General features: G+C 35.9%; 1 protein-coding gene across 1 annotated transcript in view; it reads left to right on the forward strand.

Moving 5' to 3' along the window:
• The window catches only part of LOC134660074 (zwei Ig domain protein zig-8-like), a 146365-nt gene extending 124383 nt beyond the window's left edge, over positions 1-21982 (forward strand). Inside the window, exons 4-8 of the mRNA XM_063515777.1 lie at positions 4218-4295; positions 4676-4808; positions 17988-18107; positions 20014-20211; positions 21725-21982. Coding sequence (XP_063371847.1) covers positions 4218-4295; positions 4676-4808; positions 17988-18107; positions 20014-20211; positions 21725-21858 — 663 coding nt within the window. The 3' untranslated portion in view covers positions 21859-21982. The remainder of the gene's footprint in view (positions 1-4217; positions 4296-4675; positions 4809-17987; positions 18108-20013; positions 20212-21724) is intronic.
• The last annotated feature ends 753 nt before the right edge of the window (positions 21983-22735 follow it).

A 22735-nucleotide genomic window follows, 5' to 3' on the forward strand; every position in this document is an offset into this window, starting at 1 on the left:
TAGCGTGGCCTTTCTCTTCGTCCGCAGTTTTCTTTTTCGGGAACATTTTACCATTGCCTTTGTGGACACGAACCAATAGCTGGAGAGCTAGCCACACCACAAGGCGCACGCCACGTTACCTAACATAGTTCGTCCAACGATTCAGACATCAGCCTGAGCATGGGCAGCGCACCATTGGCCTAAGCCTATTCCCGACATCTGAACTGAACGTGGTCGGTTCGCAGCTCTACCCCACAACTCAAGGGAAGTGTCCATCCTTTTAACGAATTCAACAAAATTTACAATTTAAAGCGAACGCTAAACCATTCAACAGTTTCCTGTGTGCATTTTATAAAAATTTAATTATTCTTACATTCTTATTGCTCGCAGCCTGTTCCTTACTGGTACCATTAGGGAACGAGAAAGACTTAGCCAGGTAGATAGCCTTTTAGTTCATAAGACTGATTTCGGTGTCACACTACATCTTAAAAATTACCTGACTCTGAAACTTAGCTGATTTCGGTGGCAGTTACCTTTTTTTATACTATCTATGATTTTGTGTGGGCAAGGTGACTACTTATTTATCTTAAACTGTTAATTATAAAGTAGGGAACAAGAAAGAATTAGCTGATTTCGGTGGCACTTATTTTTTTTATACTATCTATGATTTTGTGTGGGCAAGGTGTCTACTTATTTATCTTAAACTGTTAATTATAAAGTAGGGAACAAGAAAGACTTAACTGATTTCGGTGGCACTTATTTTTTTTATACTCTATGATTTTGTGTGGACAAGGTGTTTACTTATTTATTTTCAACTGTAAATTATAAAGTCTATTATTTATACTTTCCGAATAAAACGTGGCAATCTTGTAATATTTTTTTTCCATTTCTAACAAATTTGCTACAGTAAATACTAGCTGTTGCCCGCGACTTCGTACGCGTGGATTTGTATATTGGTGGTTATACATTCTACATTAGTTTAGAACTTTAGAACATTATGCAGCAAAAGATAGCAGTAGGGACGGTTAATCATTTGTTAATTATTATACAACGCATGAGATTTGTCTTTCACAACCTGGCTACGAATTCTGAATAAAATTGTTCTCGATATAATCTCTGTCAACCCCCAGAAGATTTTCAAGTCCACTATTTAATAAAACCTACTACCTAACTACCTATTTACGAAGTTTGAAGTTCCTAGCTTTAAATAAAATTTGAACCCTCTACCAACTCTCAACCCCTGTTTAAACTTTTAGGGGATGAATTTTTAAAAACGCTGAAATTACTTTTCTTGTATTGTAATAATATGCCTTTATACAACGATTCAAATCCCGCACTCAAATAAATATTTGGGTTCCATACAAATTTTTGACCCCCTTCACCACCTTGGGGGATGAATTATCAAAGACTCTGAAATTAGTTTTCTTTACCTTTACCTTTTTACAAAGCTTCAAGTTCCTAGCTTTAAATAAAATTATAACCTATACAATCTTTCTACCCCTTTTTAACCCTGTTATGGGATGAATTTTTAAAAACGCTGAAATTAGTTTTCTTGTGTTCTAATAATATGGCTCAAAGATTTAAGTCCCGCACTCTCAAAAATATTTGATCTCCGTACAAACTTTCAACCCCTTTTTCACCACCTCGGGGGATGAATTTTTAAAATCACTGAAATTAGTTTTGTTGTTTTTTAATTTCATACCTTTTTGCGAAGTTTCAAGGTCCTAGCTTAAAATAAAATTTGCACCCCAAGACAAAGTTTCATCCCCTTTTTTACCCGCTTAGGGGTTGAATTTCCTAAAACGTCGCAATTACTGTTTGTTGTAATCGGCTATTATGCCTTTCTAAGAAGTTTCAAAGCATTTGTAATGGATTCAAACTTTCAACCCCTTTTTAACCCTGTTAGGGGATGAATTTTCAAAAACGCTGAAATCACTTTTACTGTCTTATAATAACATACCCATATACAAAGTTTCACGTCCCACACTCACAAAAATATTTGATCTCCATACAAACTTTCAACCCCTTTTTCACCACCTTGGGGGATGAATTTTCGAAAACGCTGAAATTAGTTTTCTTGTTTTTTAATATAATACATTTTCACAAAGTTTCAAATTCCTAGCTTAAACTAAAACTTGAACCCCATACAACCTTTCATCCCCTTTTTAACCCCCTTAGGGGTTGAATTTTTCAAAATCGCTTCTTATCTCTTGTACACTTTACAAATGCAACCTAGTGTGCAAATTTCAACTTTCTAGCTTTTGTAGTTTCGGCTCTGCGTTGATGAATCAGTCAGTCAGTCAGTCAGTCAGGACACTTGCATTTATATATATAGATAAAATCCAGAGTGCGAAAGATAACCGTTGAAGTATTTGATTTCTGTACCACTTCATACCGTATCACAGTGACAATCATAATGAAAAATGAGGATCTAGGGATCTCATATTATTGACAAACCAAAACTCCCAAATTTCCATAAAATGTCATTCAATACACTGACTTCATATAAAAGAAATAGACACACAAAGCAGAACAAAAACGTCAACAAATGTGGATCCCAATGACGTATTCGCACCATTTGCATTGATGATAAAAACTCTTACGTAAATTTTGAGTCAAGATAAATGTTTCGTACAGAAAAGAGCTTAATGTCGTAAGCATTAAGTGTCAAATTTGCAAACATAAGTACCAACACTGTTAAAAAAATTAGTCCGATGGCACTAAACGTAACGTATTTATGTCAAACAACGTCAAACGAGAATAATGAACGAATGGAGTCACTTTGGTACACTTTAATAGGTATTACTGTACAGAAAAACCAATTGAAGTAATAAATAAAACAAATTTAAGTTAATCGGGAGCTCAAATAAAATTAATTCGTGGTTCAAATTCAAACAAATTTCGGGAGCTCAAATAAAATTAATTCGTGGTTCAAATTCAAACAAATTTAATTTTTAATAAGTAAGTATACCTACGTCTTTAAATACTAATTTCCTTGAAATAAATTCAACTTATTAAATAAAATAACTGTGTATTTTAGATCTACATTTACTCATCGCACGGGTGCACGGGGACATTTAGGTACTGATTGGATTTTTTTATAAAGTCCATACTTTATAAAAAAAATCCTGTGGTTGTCACTGTTCAGAAAGGTTTAGCATTTACAGTTAGTAGCCCTTATTGGTGGTGTATATGTCGGAAACAGGGAAATGCGCCGAACACACAAGTGCCGTTTTGCCTTGTTTAAAACTGCATCACCCCTTTTTCTTGCTATAAGTAATTAAATAGCAGTCCACTTTACACGTCGCATAGGTTTTCTTGGAAATCTTGAATTTAAACTTAATATTATTCCTTACGAATTCCATATAAAAATATAAAAAAATATTGACCTCACATCGACTCATTAGATTTTTGTTCCTTGACATCCCTTCTTTGGTACTAACAAATTAATTTATTCAAAACCATAAAATGACCACCAGATTACATAAATTATATAATGCTATCCAAAGAACTAACCGAAAGAAATACATTCCATCTTTTTTCCTTGTTTTATCATTGTTATTTTTACATATTTTAACGGCACATTTCGTAATTGTTGACAACTTCACATTTGAGCGTTTCAAACAAGACTAAACGAAAAAGTAACGCGTGATCTGTTTTAACGTTACTTTTGTGGGGCCATTTTTTGCGGCTGATTGTGTATCTAGTTCTTTATTCTATATCAATGATTCAATAGAACTTGCTAAATATGTAAACAAAAGTTACTAGTAAATTGACATTCAGTGTCAATTTTAGTATGGCGGTTTGTTTACATAGTTAGCAAGTTTTATTGAATGACACTTTAGGTCAGTGCAGTAAGCAGCATTTTACAATGTAAAAATAAGCGGGGTCTTGCAATTTTAAATAATGGCAACAATGACTTCAAAGTCAAGCGTAAAGGCACAATAATTTTGAGGACGTGCGCTGAGTACTCAAACTTGGGTGGGTGTGCATGGTCGTGAAGTTCAAATTCAATCTATGTTAAGCTCATAAAATTTCACATCGTTGGTATACCTTCATCTATCTGACGGAGGTTTATTCTGATTGTGCTGGTTATGAATTTGATCTGGAATTGTTTTGCTCAGGCCTGACAGGTCTTATCCATTGAAAACAATGACATTTATTCAACCAGAAATGTCTGGCCTTCAGACTCAAATTGGTTGGTTGCCGAATTTAAGCTCGATACATTTTTGTTACAGGTATCATGGATAAGAAAAAGAGACCTCCATATACTTACAGCTGGGATATTAACTTACACATCAGACCAGAGGTTTCAGGTAAGTTTAGTATTATAAAAATATAAGTAGTAGATAAATATATGAAATATAATATAACTAGAAATGTGCTACAATTAGATACATCACACCGACCAAGTCGATTCCTAAAATATTTTCTTGAAGTACCTATCTTAAGGATCTATCTCAAATATTCAAATATACATACGCGTATAATCAAATATTAAAATATACTTACTCGTATAATCAAATATTCAAATATACTTACTCGTATAATCAAAAGTCAATACTTACTCGTACATCCGTAAGTATTGACTTTTGATTCGTGTCGTGCACTTGCACTGCTCCGTGTGACGTGTCGAATTGTGTAGTAAGTAGTTTTACGAAATATGATGATATTCATTCTACTCATCAATCTACAGGTGATAAGACCGGACAAGTCCGAGAACTGGACGCTACAGATCAAGTTCCCGCAGGAGCGGGACGCGGGCATTTACGAATGCCAGGTCAACACGGAGCCTAAGATGTCACTGGCTTTTCAGCTCAATGTTGTAGGTGAGTCAATTTACGATAAATATATAGTAAATACGATACATAGATAGACTAAACTTCACGATTTTTTCACATTATTAAATTGTACAACGGTACTTAATCGCGTATTTAAGTTTTAAGAACCTCAAAACTCCTCCTGAAGGAATCTGGAGGAATCTTAAAACTTACGTAAATAAGCCAATACGTCCCGTTGTACAATTTAATAATATAATAAATAATTCAGTGTTAAGGCCTGAATTACACTTGTAAGTTTTACTTACGTAAGTAGGGACAAAGCTATTTGTTAGAATGAGATAACGATATTCATCTCTCATTCTCTAGTATAGCTGTGTCCCTACTTACGTAAGTAAAACTTACAAGTGTAATTCAGGCCTAAGGTTAATAAGGTAAACGTCCTGGTGCTCGACATAGTAATGCCCAAAAGATTACACCCTGTGGTTTCTTCTATATTGACAACTATTTAATTATAAAGATGTACTGGTACAGTTACGAGCAAATGGCAATAATAAATAGTTTTGCGGACGCAGCATGGTTCCATTTTTATCGCCTGTCACTATGCCCGTCACTTTCACACAGACTTGTTAGAACGTGACAGGCACGGTGATAAGCGATAAAAATGCGACCGTGCCGCCGCTGGACAATAATTTGTTTTAATTTAATTGATTGAGTTTACTAATTTGACGGTTAGGTAATCATGCGTGGTAAGTTATCCATTAAATTGAAGATATCTTGTAAAAATCTAGTAGACCCGGTATAAAAGAAAGTGTTTAGGTCTAAGGTTTAAACACTAGTGGTATTTTATGATTTATCGATAACGATAAACAGGCGATTTTACTGGAGTACTCGTATCTTTTTATGGAGTTCCTAAAGTGTTATTGAAAAGGTTTTGCGATAAAAATATTTTAAATAATAAATGAAGTTGTACCATCTCTCTCAGTCGGGTCAGTCCTGAGATATGCACACTTATACTTTTTCCCAGTAAAAATATGTAAAGTTAGTGTTTAGTACTTTTTATGTAGAAAAAAAACGAAATATAAAAGTACATATACAATAATAGTCGTTTTTAGCGGTTTCTCTTCATAAGGGATGTTATGATTGTTATGCCGTATATTTTTATTCTTATTTAGGTACTATTTAATACCTATTTACTTATTTATTGAATACCTAAATGATACACCTACGTTCTACTAATATTATACAACACACAACTTTTAAAATTCTGCTACTATAAGGTTTTTCTTACCAAACCCCTTGTTTATTAGGTTTTCTTAATTAGACAAATTATCTTTCATGATAACTGTGTAGCGGACTCTAATGGCGTTATTTATAAACGCGCTACAAACCTTAATTAGATATTAATCCTTTGTCTTAATCTGTCATTTTGAGTTATGTATTTATAAGAAATCAGAACTAATTGAGGCTTGTTAAGTTTTATGAATAATGGGGTTAATTTATTATGGTAGTCCCACACCGTGTAAGGCCTGAGTGGACGCTCGAAGCGGAGCGTTTGGCGGAGCGAGCAGCGTGGCGTCGGGCTCACAAGTAATTTGAGCAGCGGCGTGCAGTAAGGCCGCTCATATACGCTTGCATTTGTTTAACATGCACGCCGCGCACCCCGCCCCGCTGCACGCCCAACTCGAGCGTCCACTCAAGCCTTACACTTACACTGTGTGACAGGAACAACATAATAAATGACTATCAATACTATCATTTTGTACGTGTCATACAGCCACTGTGGAAGTACAATCAAATAGTATTACAATCAAATCATAATAGCATTTACGAGTACACAGAGATTATTTCAGATGAAACTGTTAACTAAAGTCTCTTACAAGGCAATCGCGGCGGGCATCTAAATATTTATAAGGACGTATAACTACAGAGTTGCTGCTAAGTAAAACTCGTAAGTCTCCTTAATGTAAGTTGTATAAGATGTCCAAGAAGGCAAACTTGACAAAGGTCAACAAACTGCCCGGATGTTGCAACTTCTCTTTTGGCTGTTGGTTATACCTTGTCTTGAATATTAGGGATATCTTTCCAAATTATCTAGGAATTTAAGAGGAAATATAGTTTGGAATTTTATGAATAAGCAAAAAACGCATTATTAAAATTACTAAATATATGTACATATAGCCGACTCGACCTATCTTTGCTACCTGACCTTAATGGGTTTAGTTTTAAAAATAGTTCCTAGCATTCCAATTTATTTAATCGTATGACAAAGTATGACAAACAGATTAAGTCCATGCAATCAGCCACTTGATGACCTAGTCGATAAGAATGATTCCAATGAATTCATAGGTACAAAAAATTTCTCATTACATCTCATACTACTTTACGGTACGGTCTTAATGACGATAGGGACGGGGAGATTGGTCGGCACTTCCTCGGAGTAAATACGGCGATTTCACCTAATGGAAGCACCGCGTTTACCTTACCTACTTCTTTCGCAAGCCATTTAAAAAAGTTCTTACTTAAGAGGCCGGTATTGATTTTAGCCGCAAAAATGTAAAATTGATAGATTTAGGCAATGAAGTTGTACACCTTTTGTTACGTAATAGAAATAACAAGTACTCGTATCTATTAGCACGTCTTCTTATCTTCCACTTGTACAGATCAATTTTTTGAAAACAGACTCACTAAGTTAGTACCTAATGATTGTTTTTCTGATGGACGTTTAGGTAAACGCGCGTTAAGCACTGATTTAGTCGATCTTATTTGTGAATTTCGTAAAGTTTGGACTGCTAAAAATGGTAATTTTGTATTACACATATCCTGTACTTCAACTGTCGTAGACTACATTTTTGTTTTTATGACTTTGAAATAGTGTAAATGAAGGTTAGACGAAATCAATTTTCTCCAGAAATTACCTCAAAACAAGTGGCAATTTCTCCGAAAATCTACTTATTTTCGACGTAGTTTTCATACTCAAATAATCTGCAACGTTTACTTAAACTGTTGTGATACATAATTTTATATAAATTGCAACTTTTATTTTTTGACGAATTTTTAACAACTGCTCTCTTTATTCGTATATAACCAGTGACGCGCGCTCGCGGACTCATTCGCTCGCCAGAGCTTATAGAGGCAGGACGTGTGCTGATCGGCTCCGCACGTTGCATCGACGATCGCGAAGTTATTTATCGTTGTGTGCGTGCGCGCCGTGTAATAGTTATTTTCGATTCAAGTGCGAAAAAGAGGAAATTCGAAACGAGTGGCGATAAATTAAAACACGACCGAAGGGAGTGTTTTAAATCGACATGAGTTGCGAATTACCTATTCGCACGTGTATCGAACAACGTTTTACAGTACATATGGCACTTTAAAGTTTCGACATATGCACGAAAAGTGCTATTTTACGCACTAGTGCGGAAAAGTAGCCCCATATGTACTGTAAAATATTATATCTGTTTGCGTCTTTGGCTGTTATGGTATGCGTGTATACTACGACCAGGAACTTTAATCCTTGGTTGTAAGTACTTCTTTATTTTCTTGTATAGTTTATAGTATTATCATCTATTATTGGTTAGATCGTGTTTAGGCTTGATTGATTCGTCTCAAAAAGATATTCGACACAATGTGGTATTTAGGGTCTGATGATGAAGCCGACAGGTACTCAAGCGTACTCATCAAGCAGGTCGTGAAACCACGTCGTGTTTGGGCTTGTTTAATTCGTCTCAACAAGATCTTTGACACGAGATGGTATTCAGGGTCTGGTGATGAAGCCGACAGGTGCTCAAGAGTCCTCATCAACCAGGACGTGAAACCACTTCGCGTTTGGGCTCGTTTAATTCGCCTCAACAAGATCTTTGACAAGAGATGGCACTCAAGAGTCTGACGATGAAGCCGACAGGGGCTCAAGAGTACTCATCAACCAGGTCGTGAAACCACGTCGTGTTTGGGCTCGTTTGATTCGTCTCAACAAGATCTGAATGCCATCTAGTGAGTTTCGCTCTAACTGGTAGGTATTAATATAACTCGAGTACTAACAGTGATGTGCTTAGGGGTTTCAAGTAATGCGACGAAATAACGCTAGATGGCGTTAACCTCAATTATACATAGTGCATTTTGCACTAGTCTTTGAGTTTTCACTTCTGCCGGCACTCCCTGAGTGCAACCCGTTGTTTTTTTTAATAAAAGCGTGTTACACCTTTTTTATTCCTCTTGCTGCCAAAATGTAACACGATTTTATTTATAAACGGTTAGTAGTAGCTTTATATATATATATATATAGGGTGGATTTTCTTTTTGGGTCAGTGAGGGCAGCTACCAGATCCCGTGGTGCTACGAGAAAATGGTCTTAGAAGACCTTCCCTCGATTTCAAATCAATGAAGATTGGCTTTTACAGATTTTGGAAAAAACATATACAGGGTGCGAGAAAAAGGTAATTTTTGACAAACTTTTTATTTGATGCCAATCGATCCCATTTCTATTGAGGATCAAAACCTTGTATGGAAGCAAAAAAAAATTTTCGGCTAGAAAAGCCACAAATCGAGGAAAACTTTTCCCATACAATTTATATGAAAATGAAAACTTTTATTTTTCACATGATATTTTTATATGCCAATCGATCCCATTCCTATCCAGTATCAATAGTTTCCTAGGGGTCAACTTACGGTAATGTACTAAAATGCCACAAATTAATAAAAACTTTCTCCATAAGTAATCAATTTGATGCCAATCGATCCCATTTCTATTGAGGATCAAAACCTTGTATGGAAGCAAAAAAAAATTCCGGCTAGAAAAGCCACAAATCGAGGAAAACTTTTCCCATACAATTTGTATGAAAATGAAAACTTTTATTTTTCACATGATATTTTTATATGCCAATCGATCCCATTCCTATCCAGTATCAATAGTTTCCTAGGGGTCAACTTACGGTAATGTACTAAAAAGCCACAAATTAATAAAAACTTTCTCCATAAGTAATCATTTATTGTCAGATTGTGAATGTCAGTTTACAGATGTTACAAAATTATGTATCATACAACGTTTTACAGTAAGCGCTGGTGGCCTAGTGGTAAGAGCGTGCGACTTGCAATCCGGAGGTCGCGGGTTCGAACCCCGGCTCGTACCAATGAGTTTTTCGGAACTTATGTACGAAATATCATTTGATATTTACCAGATGCTTTTCGGTGAAGGAAAACATCGTGAGGAAACCGGACTAATCCCGATACGGGCCTAGTTTACCCTCTGGGTTGGAAGGTCAGATGGCAGTCGCTTTCGTAAAACTAGTGCCCACGCCAATTACTGGGATTAGTTGCCAAGCGGACCCCAGGCTCCCATGAGCCGTGGCAAAATGCCGGGACAACGCGAGGAAGAAGAAGAAGAGACAACGTTTTACAGTAGGTACATATGGCCATTTTAATATTCGACATAGTTACGTAATGTGCTAATTATCGCACTAGTGCCGTAAAGTAGCACCATCTGTATTGTAATAGTAGTTTATGCAACAGTGATATAATAAGGGTTCTTAAAATTCAAGGGTCGAAGTTACAAAACGAGACGTAGTCGAGTTTTGTAAAAAAAGACCCGAGAATTTTAAGAACCAATTATGAGCTGTTGCATACATTACTTTTTCTATGACAGCTGCAGCAAAAAAAAAAAAAAAAAAAAAAAAGCATTCAAATGACATTGCTTTAGATATCACTGTCAGTCATTTAATTGACACATTTAAGTGCTGGAGTAGAAAAAATGTATTAATAAAATGGTAGGTATATTTTTTATCAAAATTTAATTATTTAATTATTTTAGCATTATTTTAAGCTTTTTAGTTTTTGTTAGGTATTAACAAATAAAAAATCTTATATTCATATATATTTTTTTGAACTTTTTAGCTTCATCAAATCATCATCAAACTCTTTAGGACCAAAGTACTCGCCAAGACGAATCAAACGAGCCCAAACTCGATGGGATTGAGTTGTTTTATTACGGAGTTCCTATGGCCACCTCCCAGCTCCATTATCAAACCCTGGAAACTATCGAGAGACCAAGTACTCGTCAAGACGAATCGTACTAGCCCAAACTCGATGGGGTTATAGCGTTTTATTACGGAGTTCCTATGGCAACTGTTCAGCGCCATCATCAGACCCCGGATACCATGTAAAGACAAAGTACTCGTCAAGACGAATCAAATGAGCCCAAACTCGATAGGGTTGCGACGTTTCATTCCAGAATTCCTATGGCTACCTTCCAACTTCATCATCAGATTAGCTCCATATCATCATAATATTGCATTGTCACCTAAAATTTTCATTTACTAAAAGGGTAACATATAATATATGTTACCGTAAAATTGCACTAAGGTTATATATATATATATATATATATTATAACCTTATGCAAACATCATCACCATGTAATATAATTTTCACCTCAGCAGCTCGAACAAGGGTACTTTGCTACTTAAAAACAGTGAGCAATATCGCATTTTGCTCACTGAGTGAGACAAAATGAGCAAAATGCGATTTTGCTCACTGTTTTTAAGTAGCAAAGTACCCTTGTTCAAGCTGCTGAGGTGAAAACTTAATTGTTGGTATATCTTAAGAAAACATGAGTGAATAGGTAAGTGATGAAGAAGGAATACATTTTTCGGGTTCTCTAATATGTTCTCACTGCTGAGGTGAAAAGTTTTGTGAACTACACGAGATCAAAGTTATTTACATCTCGTGCGCTTTTGAGTCCCTTACTACGCTCAAGATTCTAAATTAGATTCACTCGCTACGCTCGTGAATCTATTATAGAATCTTTCGCTTGCACGGGACTCAAAATAAGCACTCGAAGAAATATCAAACTTTGATCTCTTGTTGTACAAATAACTATTATATGAATACATGGTTTTTTCTCTCAAGAGCCGTCAATGAGATCGGACGTGTTTATTAAAATAATTAATTATTCACGTGCATAATTTCGTGATTGTCTGCATTTCCAATCGTGCATTATCTGGGTCATTAGTCATCTACCCCGACCTACGCCTACAGTATAATGTATAAGTGTAGTAAACAAGTGTAAGCGAAAAATGTCGGAGAATAGTCCATTTAATCGGAGTGGACTAACACGCCGCAGCCCGCCCTCAACGCCCACGCCGCAGCCCGGCCCGCCCGGGCCCACACCAGCAAACATGCCGCAGGAAGAAGAGCCCCCGAAGGTATTTCCTACGAGTGACATCCAGACCTGGCTGAAAAAGATCGAACTGAACCTCCACGACGTATGCTCTACATCTGCAGAAGGTAAACTTAACACTGACCAGAAGATCAGAATTAACAACTTGTGTCGCAACGTGAGCCACTTAGCCTCACAAATGGCTATTGAATACCAATCCCTAAAAAGCCACGCAGTCCAAGCATATCAGTCTCGTCAAGCGCATCAGGAAAAAATGGACCTCGTACAACGCATCCAAGAATTAAAGGAGTCAATTGAGGAATCCAGCCAACAAGTTTCGGGACCTGTATCGTTTGCCGACGCCCTAAAGAAAAATGGAACGAGGTACGTTCAACCGTCTAACATTAGCTCAGTCGCAATCTATCCGGTTGACAAGTTGAAATCGAGTGAGGAGACAAAATCTCTCGTTCAAAAGATTATCCGGCCCGAAGAAATGAAGTTGCACGTGAGAGGGTTGCGCAAGATCAAAAACGGCGGTGTAGTGATAAGCACTGACTCAAAAGAAGACGTAATAAAACTCAAGCAATCGGCGCAGCTTATGACCTCTGGACTCACCGTTGACGAGCCACAAAAACGCAAGCCCAGAATTGTAGTCATTGGAGTTCCCGCGGACATGCAGGAACCTGAAGTCCTCAAGTGCATATTCCATCAAAACTTAGCCGATAAATTACAAGATTGGTCGCTCGAAAAATTTATGGCTTCCACTAAGCTCAGTCACAAATCCGGAAAAAAGGACGCCGAGACCTGTAATTATATAATCGAAGTTTCTGGAGCGATACGCAAGGCCTTAATTACGAACGACAGAGTTTTTGTGAATTGGTCATCGTGCCCTGTTAGGGATTTCACCTTGGTTACGCGCTGTTTCAAATGTCAGCTTTACAATCATGCAGCGAAGACCTGCAAAATGGAGACTCACATCTGCGGCCACTGCGGCGAAGCGGGTCACTCATTTAAGGAATGCACAAAAAAGGACGAAGCACCAAAATGTGCAACATGCTCGTACTACAAGAAACCATGCAACCACCAAACAGGCGAAGCCGACTGCCCAGCTAGAAAAATGGCCGAAAAAAGGTATTTAAACTCTATAGATTATGAAGGCGCCTAGGAGCGCTAACTTTTCACATACTTCTATAGCACTTCATTCACTTTCATTAGTTTAACTACCTATGAACAATAGCATATTTTCTGACCTAGTTAGTTTCTCTGTATCAGAGTCTAAAGCATGCGACGTGGAAACCTGTAAACATCATGTTCGCCGCTGTTTAAATATAAACAAACTTGGAGATGATTTACGCAATATTGACTTTGCCCCCGTTTATAATTCTGCTGATGCAGAAAATAGTATGCTGTACCTGACCAAAAATGTCCAGCAAGCAATTTTACTTAACACCAATAAGACACGTCTTAATAGCAACGCCCTTCAAAAGATGACGTACGATGATACAGAGAACTTACTAATAGTCGTAAAATGATTACCTACTGTACTTTGATATTTAATGGAACTTAAGAATCCACTCTTTGTTTAGGTATTAAGACTTATATTGTGTACCATATTATAATTAAGTGAATAAGTAATAAATAATTAATATTGTCCTTTGCTGCCTGAAACACAGGGAATCCTAGTTCAGGCATTTGTAAATCACTTGTCTTTATAAATTATTAGTCTTTAAGAGCAACCACTGTACTATACTTTTCTCAATAAATTATTTGTATTTGTATTTGTATTTGTATGGTTGGTAAGTATAATAAACGAATATATCAAATTTACCGAAAGTTTTATTTTAACCCAACTAAAGTTCTAAAGTTACGCATATTTTGTTGCGAAAGTATCAATACTGTTTAAGACGGTCGCGTTGTTTCAAGCAGGGGCCGGCGTTCGGTTACTGTGTAAATGTCGTAACTTCGCGCGTTTTCAAATCGACTACGGCCTCTTAAAACTTTGCACTGAATAGTTAAGGTGCTAATAAAGTTGGTGGGTTGAGATTATAAATTTGTAACTAGCTAATAACGGGGGAAGATAATCTTTTAAATTCTATTTTTCTTGATGTTTCTTGTAACTTTTTTACTTATAAATGTTTTATCACTATTAATTTAAAGTTATATGTGAATAATTGTTGTGGTTCAATAAACAACCGCACCTTACCGCTAGGCCACCAGCGCAAAAAAGCGCTGCTGGTGGCCTAGCGGTAAGAGCGTGCGACTTGCAATCCGGAGGTCGCGGGTTCGAACCCCGGCTCGTACCATTGAGTTTTTCGGAACTTATGTACGATATATCATTTGATATTTACCAGTCGCTTTTCGGTGAAGGAAAACATCGTGAGGAAACCGGACTAATCCCAATACGGGCCTAGTTTATCCTCTAGGTTGGAAGGTCAGATGGCAGTGGCTTTCGTAAAAACTAGTGCCCACGCCAATTACTGGGATTAGTTGCCAAGCGGACCCTAGGCTCCCATGAGCCGTGGCAAAATGCCGGGACAACGCGAGGAAGAAGAACAAGGATAAACAACCGCACGTAGGAATAACAGAAATTTACAATTAAATAATAATTACTTTTTGACCAATAAAAAGGATCGCAAAAATTACATGACAAGTCAATTTTGTTTATCATTTAAAATCGGTACATATTTAGTGATCATATAGTTACATAATTGCTAATTTATATATTTTCGCTACTGCGTTAGGGTTAAAACAGTTCGTGAAAAGGGACGTCTTTCCTGTGAACACTAAATTTATGTACAAGTTAACGATTTAGTTATTTCATCATTAAAATTAGATCTTAAACTCCATTTATTGTATGATGTTCACAGGAAAGACGAATTAGGTACGTCATCGGTAATTTAAATAAAATGCGGCCACCTCTGTTTTTTTAGGAAGCAAAGTGAAAAAATAATTCTTAAAAGATGTTTCAAACAAAACATCCTTTATTCAATTACTCCCAGCGAGAAAAGTTCCCAGTATTGCAGGATAAACAAGGAAGCAATAAAGTTGATTGTTTGCAGGATATATTTTGCGCAATGAAAGTATCATAATATTAGCTTTTACTGCATTGACGACAAATCAAAGAAAATACAATATACTTATGGTGAGCTAGGGGACAAATTGTGCTACACCTATCTTACACACAATCATCATCATCATCATCATATCAGCCTTTTATCGCCCACTGCTGAGCATTAAGGCCTCTCTTCGAGTACGCCACCTATCCTGGTCTTGAGCCAATCTCATCCAGAAGTGACCCACAATCTTCCGAATAACGTCTACTCAATGAGCCAACGGACACAACACACAGCACACACAGAACAGTATGAATATGTCACGCGAATTCATATATTTATTTATTAAATGGATAACACACAAAAAGCTTTTTAACAGTAATTCCTTCTTTAACTGGTGTTACTTTAAGTAGTGCTTGATTAAGTATAACTGTAAATTTTGTTATATGTAGGTACCTATTTTCATTTCATACATCGGCATGATATTATGATCCACTTTGTAACTATACAGACTTAAATACTTCTGGTTATCAGTATTATCTTAAAATAATTTATAAAATTTATCTTCCAACTTCTTATCTTTTTTTCACTAAAGGGTACTTTTAACTACAACTCATTTAATAATAACATCTTTATGATCGACAAACTTTCCGTGGAGCCTCAAGCCTGATTGACTTTCAGACGAGTATATCAGGGCCAAGCGATCGAAACTTCTGGAACTTTCGACTTCACAAAATATTGCTTTATTTTTCCGCTCCGCTGGATCGGGGAGGCGACCTCTTCCTATAAGTTTATAAAATATTACCTATATCCTTAAAAGTAAAATGAGTAAGATGTCTATTAGATTTATTCTAAATTCGGTAATTTTGTTTCCAAAAAATGCAAAGACATATAGTATGGTTAAACTGGGTTCGCAAATGAGAGTTATTTTATTTTACGGGATTAATTACATTACATCACAGCACTTTGCCAAACAGGAATAACCATTTTTGTCAAAGGCTTTTTCACCATAATTACTCGGAGACCTTGTACCCCTTGTTTGACTCAGGTATTTGTTATTTTAGATTTAGGTATCACTTTATTTCTGAACCCAGGTTGATTACCTCTTCACGCTTAAACGGCTGAACCATTTAAGATGCAAGTTTATGGCCCGGGAAAGGACACACGATAGTTTTTATCATCTAAAAGATAAACAAGCTAGTGATAATAATAAGTATGAAATTCGTCACCTACACGTTTACAAAGGAGTAAGTTGCAAAAGTTTAAACATAATCTTTGAAGTCGACTGTATCTACTCGACCAAAATGAAATGAGCGGTCTAATACGAATAGCTATTTCAACTAGGTATTTATATGTAAAATATTAAATTTATATGTAAAATATCAATTACCTCTTCATTTAAATAATTTAATTAATATCAAATTCTATAATACCTTCTTTGACCCAACATTTTTAATTTAAATTATTTTTCAAGTACTTATATTGATGTTGATATACTCGTAATAAACCCATTTAACGTTGACCATCACTACTATCATGTTGTGATTGTGACACTTAAATGATATTGTGATATAGGTTTAATGAATTTGTAAGAACCGTTGAAGGACAATTACCTAGTGAGGAGCAAAGTAGGCACATTTTACGGTTTTCATTGTGTTGTTTAAAAATGTAATCATCACCTATTACGTCGTACTGCTAAGTTTCAGCCTTCTCTGAGTAAACAAGAGGGTTTTATAATATAGTCCCACTCCAGCCTAATGTACTTATATTTTACTGAAATTTAGTAGCACTTACCCATTTCTAATGATTTGCAATTTATGGTTCGATAAGTTTATAACTCTGTATACTTAAAACTTGTTATTTGCTAGGTTCTAAAGCTTTTGCATGAATTAATATCTAACCAGTACTCCTAACCCTTATATATTAATTTTTAATGAACGAATTTTTCAGTACCCTAGTAGAAATATGGCATTGCCCTTGGGAACCTGTTTACGCCTTTGATATTTGATAGGTCTTTGAATTCTGTGGTATTCTGTATTATAAATCATGTTCAGGGAATATTTAAATATTCTAAGTAACGAAATTGGCATACAATTTTCATATCATATGAGTTAATATTAAAAGTTACTTAAATTGTTCTCGCCTTTTTACTTAAATACTTTTATGAGTCAAATTATAAATCTAGTTTGATTTTCTAGCTTAGTGCTTAATATTAATCTATTATCTAAATCTAAGTGTCATATGCTAAATCCAGACTGCTCAATTGATAGCTCGTTTTTTATCGAGTTTGTCATTTTACTTTACAACACTCCGTTAAACTGTTTAAAAAGAAAGTTAGTAACGAATTTAAGTACTTAGGTAGTAAGTAAGTTAAACAAAATCTAGTTTCTAAGCATGCAAGGCACAAGGCAAGTACTTACTTAAGTACCTAACTGTAGGTAATATTAAGATTATATATTTATCATAATCATTATGAAGCATATTTTCTTGATTCCACGTAATTTTCTCTTCAATGAACGCAAAAATATCTAACAGGCACTGAGGTAAATATGAGATTCAGTAGGCAAATATTGAAACAACGTTTCAAAACACTCAATAAATCGGTTTAGCATAATGTTGTAGCGACCTTAGAGGATATAACCAAACGGAGTAGCCATTCACAGGCGTTCCCTTCTGTCGGAAACAGGCGGCCAATGGATGACCATGTATGTACTGAGGTTTATATGACATGGCTATGTTTACGTTACGTATACATTTGACGTGCCCCTCCCCCTCAAAAATCGGCAGACTGTTTTGTACAGAAAATTACAGACAAGGCGTCTCCGTCCTATCCTCTATGGTTATATCCGTCCTATGGTTATATCCTCTAAGAGCAAGACAGAACTCGATTAGCGTAGCTACACAAAAACAATAGAGCACCGTCTCTTTTTGGGTTTACAGAAAATGAAAGCTATGTCTGCCTATGTCAAATGCTTTACTAATTTCCACTTGGTCACAAAATATAAAGAGTGTGCATTTGTCCCACAGAAGCCAAGGCTCACGTGCTGGGCCCGGCCGACTTGTACGTGAAGACGGGCAGCTCGCTAAAGCTGACCTGCGTCTTGAGCCAGGGCCCGCATGACCTCGGCACCATATTTTGGTATAAGGGTAAGTATTTAAATTATTATTTGAAAAAAAAAATACCTGATCGACCCATTCATACAATTATTTTTTATTATCAGAATTACTAGTTTTACAATTGAAGGGATGTTTACAAAAACAATATAACTGCTTAGAGCGATTGACACTTTTTAAAGAACATTGTTAATCGTTTCAGGTATCAACCAGTGTAGTCAGTTATGTTGTTTTTGTAAACATCCCTTCAATTGGTTTGCAATAACGAATAAAATTATAAATACAAATACAAATGCATTTATTTCATTACTTTTTATATCAGTTCTTAGGTATAATATAAGGGTTAGTTAGGTAATTAGTCCATCTTAGGTACATGAAGTAATTAGGTAAGTATTTATCTAAACAATGTGCAACAAATTGTGTAAGTAATGAAAAAGGTGCGGGTACAGCTTGCTGAATTTAAACCCGCCCTTGGTCAGCTAATTGGAATGGTATAAATAATCTGTAAATTATAAATACAGTTGATCATCGTCGATTTTTTCATTGTGATTGACATCTGTATTTACGATTTATAGATTGTAATAATATAGTACGTCCCACAATAAAAAAGGAAAAATATAACTTAAAAAACTTTTTGCATAGGTATGCTATCTATTTTTTTTATTAAACTAGGTCACGTATATTTCTACAAGAAATAACTAGAAAATCCTTTTCGCAATCTTCAAGATTATCGGAAACTACTACCTTGGGATTTCCAGAACGATGTAGTCGTATCTGTTATTTTTACTTTATACTTCACGTTTTTTCGATCTCTGTTTCTGATGTATGTAACATTTTTTTATCTCTCCCTTACAATTCACTGTACCTATTATTACAGTAGCCTTTGGTCGACTGGTAGAAAATACCTCCTAGCATTAAGCTCGCCATTTGTACTTTTCATGTATTGTGCATTTAGATACTTATATAAAAAAAAATTAAATTCAAATTCAAAATTGAGGACCGGTAGGTACGATACCGATAGATACCTAGACAAAAATTATTAAAACTTAGTCCTGTAGGGCTATGATGGCCGGCTCTTTATCATTTGTCACCATGGCTGTCACGTTCTAACAAATATGTAAGTGCGAAAGTGACGCATAGCATGACAGATGATAAAAATACGACCATGATAGCTGGTCTGGATAAAATGTCTAGACACTTTAACAACCAGCTCATCTGACTTTACGGTCTTTACGCTCAAACAAGCGCCCGCCTTTATTTTTGCAACTATTACTCTTCAACTCCTGAATGATTAACCGTCCGTCTGTACCAATTACACAATAGTTTACCCTAGCCTTCAGGCGCTAACAGGCAAAGTCAAACTCGACATAAATCCACCCAAATTGCGTAGGCTCCAAGTAAACAAATGACCCTCGTAAATTACGACTCATAATTTGACATTCCGAATTCAGCCGGTTTTTACAATCTGTTCCACTTAATCTAAAAATCAGAGCTAAAACCACTCGCGCGTTTCCTATGTAGATTTTACTAGTATTGTTAAATGCTGGTTTGCGTGTTGAAGTGGTAGTTTTCATAGAGTGATTCTGTATTACTGTTTTGCGTTCGGAATCTGATTTGGCTCTTTGTGGAACAAAACCATTGAACGTAGTTGACAGCATTCTTGGAAAAGTCATATTATATTGTTTTGGCTTGTTGTCCTTAATGGCATTTCATCGCTATAGTTTTGTTGTAGATGTAGGTACATGTCGTTAGAGAAATGCTATAAATATAAGTATGTAATAAATTGGTAATCTTACAGTATTTTTATTAGTGATAAAGTAATTGGTACACGGAATTCCAAGATAAAATAATTCCCTGGAGTCTTTTCTAAAATGACATTCCCACACTTATCTATATTAAATCTGTCACCGTTGTAAGCTAATGCCTTGCTTATTTCCAGGATCAAAAATAATAGAGTATAAGGAAGTAGATGCGAACGAAATCATAGAAGAGCCGCGAGTCCGGTTGAAGACCGAGTGGACAGAGCAGCTGACGTCTCGGATGACCATAGAGAAGCTGTTGCCAGGTGACAGCGGGAACTACAGCTGCGTGCCGACGATGGCTGAGGCGGCTTCAGTTAATGTCCATGTCATTAATGGTAAGAAGAAGCAAATCTAGGGTTAGCTGTTGTAGTCAGTACATCTAACCTTATATAGAAGTGTCGAGTGCCATTACTGAATTTCCTACAGCAGCGAGTCTATGACCGCTTCAACCAACATCCTTATCATTACCGATAAAAAACTATTTAAACATACTATTGTAGTAATTTGTGCCTGAAATAAATAACTTCAATTTCAATTTCAATTAACGGGCGGAGTATCTAAATGCTTTCATACAACGGACTTTTCTGTTGATGACAACGATCTGTTCATACAACGGATGTGCAAATCGGCAACAGTCTATGGACACAGGTCACATCGTTTTAAAGATTGCCTACCAATATAATTAAGTGGAAATATATAACAATAGGCAGTCAGTAGTAGTCGTGAGGAACCAATACATTTTGTACATTATGTAAGTACTCGTAATTTAACCCAGTCTAACAAGAGTGACGACTCAAAGAAATAAAAAAGGTTTTGCAAAATTAATTTCAAATCAAATTTAAACATTCTACGTTTTTTCAGAAACTATATTTGATTGTGGAATTGCGCTTAGCTAAAATAGTTGCGATCTGAAACGACATTACCACACTCATTATTTATAAATCCATTATTTCGAAATTCCAGTATTAATGTGTGTTAGCGCTTTAGTATTTAGCCGCTAAATTATAGCGCGATTTTGAACCGAAAGGACATTATTAAGAGTGTTTTGAAGAGTGAAGAACTTCATGAAAATGTTTAGATACCTTCAAGGATAAGCTTTCAGCGACTGTCAGTAAGCATATAAACAAAACGAGTTTGAGTTGGCAACATACTTTCAGAAGTTAATTGAAAACACAAGTTACCTTATTATTAATATCCTTTCCTGACTGTGTTACTTTACTGTCGGCCTTATTTACCATTATTAATAAAACAAGTAATCGTATGTTGTATAACAAAGTTGCTATTCTTTAAATAACGCTCCATTATTTTCCCGAACATCTTTTATAAAAACCTAATGAGAAACGGATCGATACAGCATCGTTAGTGCTAATTATTCGCAAATGAGCATGCTCGTTACCCTAGTCATGTTACGTAGAAAAGAGGTTTTATGTCATGGAAACGTGGCATAAAATAAATATTGACTTGGTAGATTGGAGTAGATTTTACGGCATTTTGCATGGATATAACTCTAGGCTCTATATTGAAACTAATTAATATCTGGGCGACCGAGCTTTGCTCGAAAAACATATAAAAACTCAAAAATGTGCGTTTTCCCAGGAATAAGACCTAGCTAGATCGATTTTTTGCTCCCACAAACCCCTATATAGCAAATTTCATGGAAATCGTTAGGGCCGTTTCCGAGATAAATAAATAAATATACAAGAATTGCTCGTTTAAAGGTATAAGATAAGATGTCAAAGTGATGTATGAAGCATTACTTAGTATTATAATTTGTAGATTTCGCATTTGTGCTTAAGCATAGTGTGTGCATTGTAAAGATCCATAATTCGTGTGTTTGTTTGTTGACAGGAGAACACCCAGCTGCAATGCAACACGGGAACGCAAACACAGCATCACCTTGTGCTCTGTCAGTAAACCTCCTCATCTCACTGTACTGCACTCTGGCCACCCTGTACACCAACACAGTGGAGGGCTTCAGGTGAAAACTGGTACAGCTTAAACAAATGTTTGAGCAAATGTTTGAACAATTTGTAAATTTACTAAATTTTATGGATTGAATTTTATATGTCATGATAGATGTAAAAAAATAATGGTGTAAATGTAAATTAGAATACATACATATAATCACGCCTATTTCCCGGAGGGGTAGGCAGAGACCACGGATTTCCACTTGCTACGATCCTGACATACCTCTTTCGCTTCCGTTACTTTCATAATATTCCTCATACACGTTCGCCGGTTTAGGGTGCTCTTGACCTGGCCTTTCTTCAGGATTTCCCCGATCTGATCGAAGAAAGTCCGCCGAGGTCTGCCCCTTCCAACTCCCTCTTCTACTTCTCCCTTAAATTAGAATTTTGTTGTATAAAGTGTTACAATATGAATTGGTACATATGTTCTCTGACCTACAATATCTCCTTTAATATCAGTTTACAATGATTGTTTCACAATTGAATTTAACAAACTTTTTCAATGTTGATGACTTTTACATTATTTTGATGTTTAAGCATTTAAGCATATAAAAGATGTTAGAAAAGTAATTAAATAATAATGATATGAGTACCTACCCTTTTTACACTAAAGCTTCAGTTTATTTAGCATTCATATAAATTGCGTAGGTGCTCTTTCAACCGTTTTATGTGAGGAACGTCAGTTTGTCTAGCTAAATTATCATAAAGTTATTTTGATATCAAACACTGATGTTTTTAGGGTTCCGTAGCCAAATGGCAAAAAACGGAACCCTTATAGATTCGTCATGTCTGTCTGTCTGTCTGTCCGTCTGTCCGTCTGTCCGTCTGTCTGTCCGTCCGTATGTCACAGCCACTTTTCTCCGAAACTATAAGAACTATACTGTTGAAACTT

The sequence above is a fragment of the Cydia amplana genome, chromosome 2 (assembly GCF_948474715.1).
Source record: "Cydia amplana chromosome 2, ilCydAmpl1.1, whole genome shotgun sequence".
Classification (NCBI taxonomy): domain Eukaryota; kingdom Metazoa; phylum Arthropoda; class Insecta; order Lepidoptera; family Tortricidae; genus Cydia; species Cydia amplana.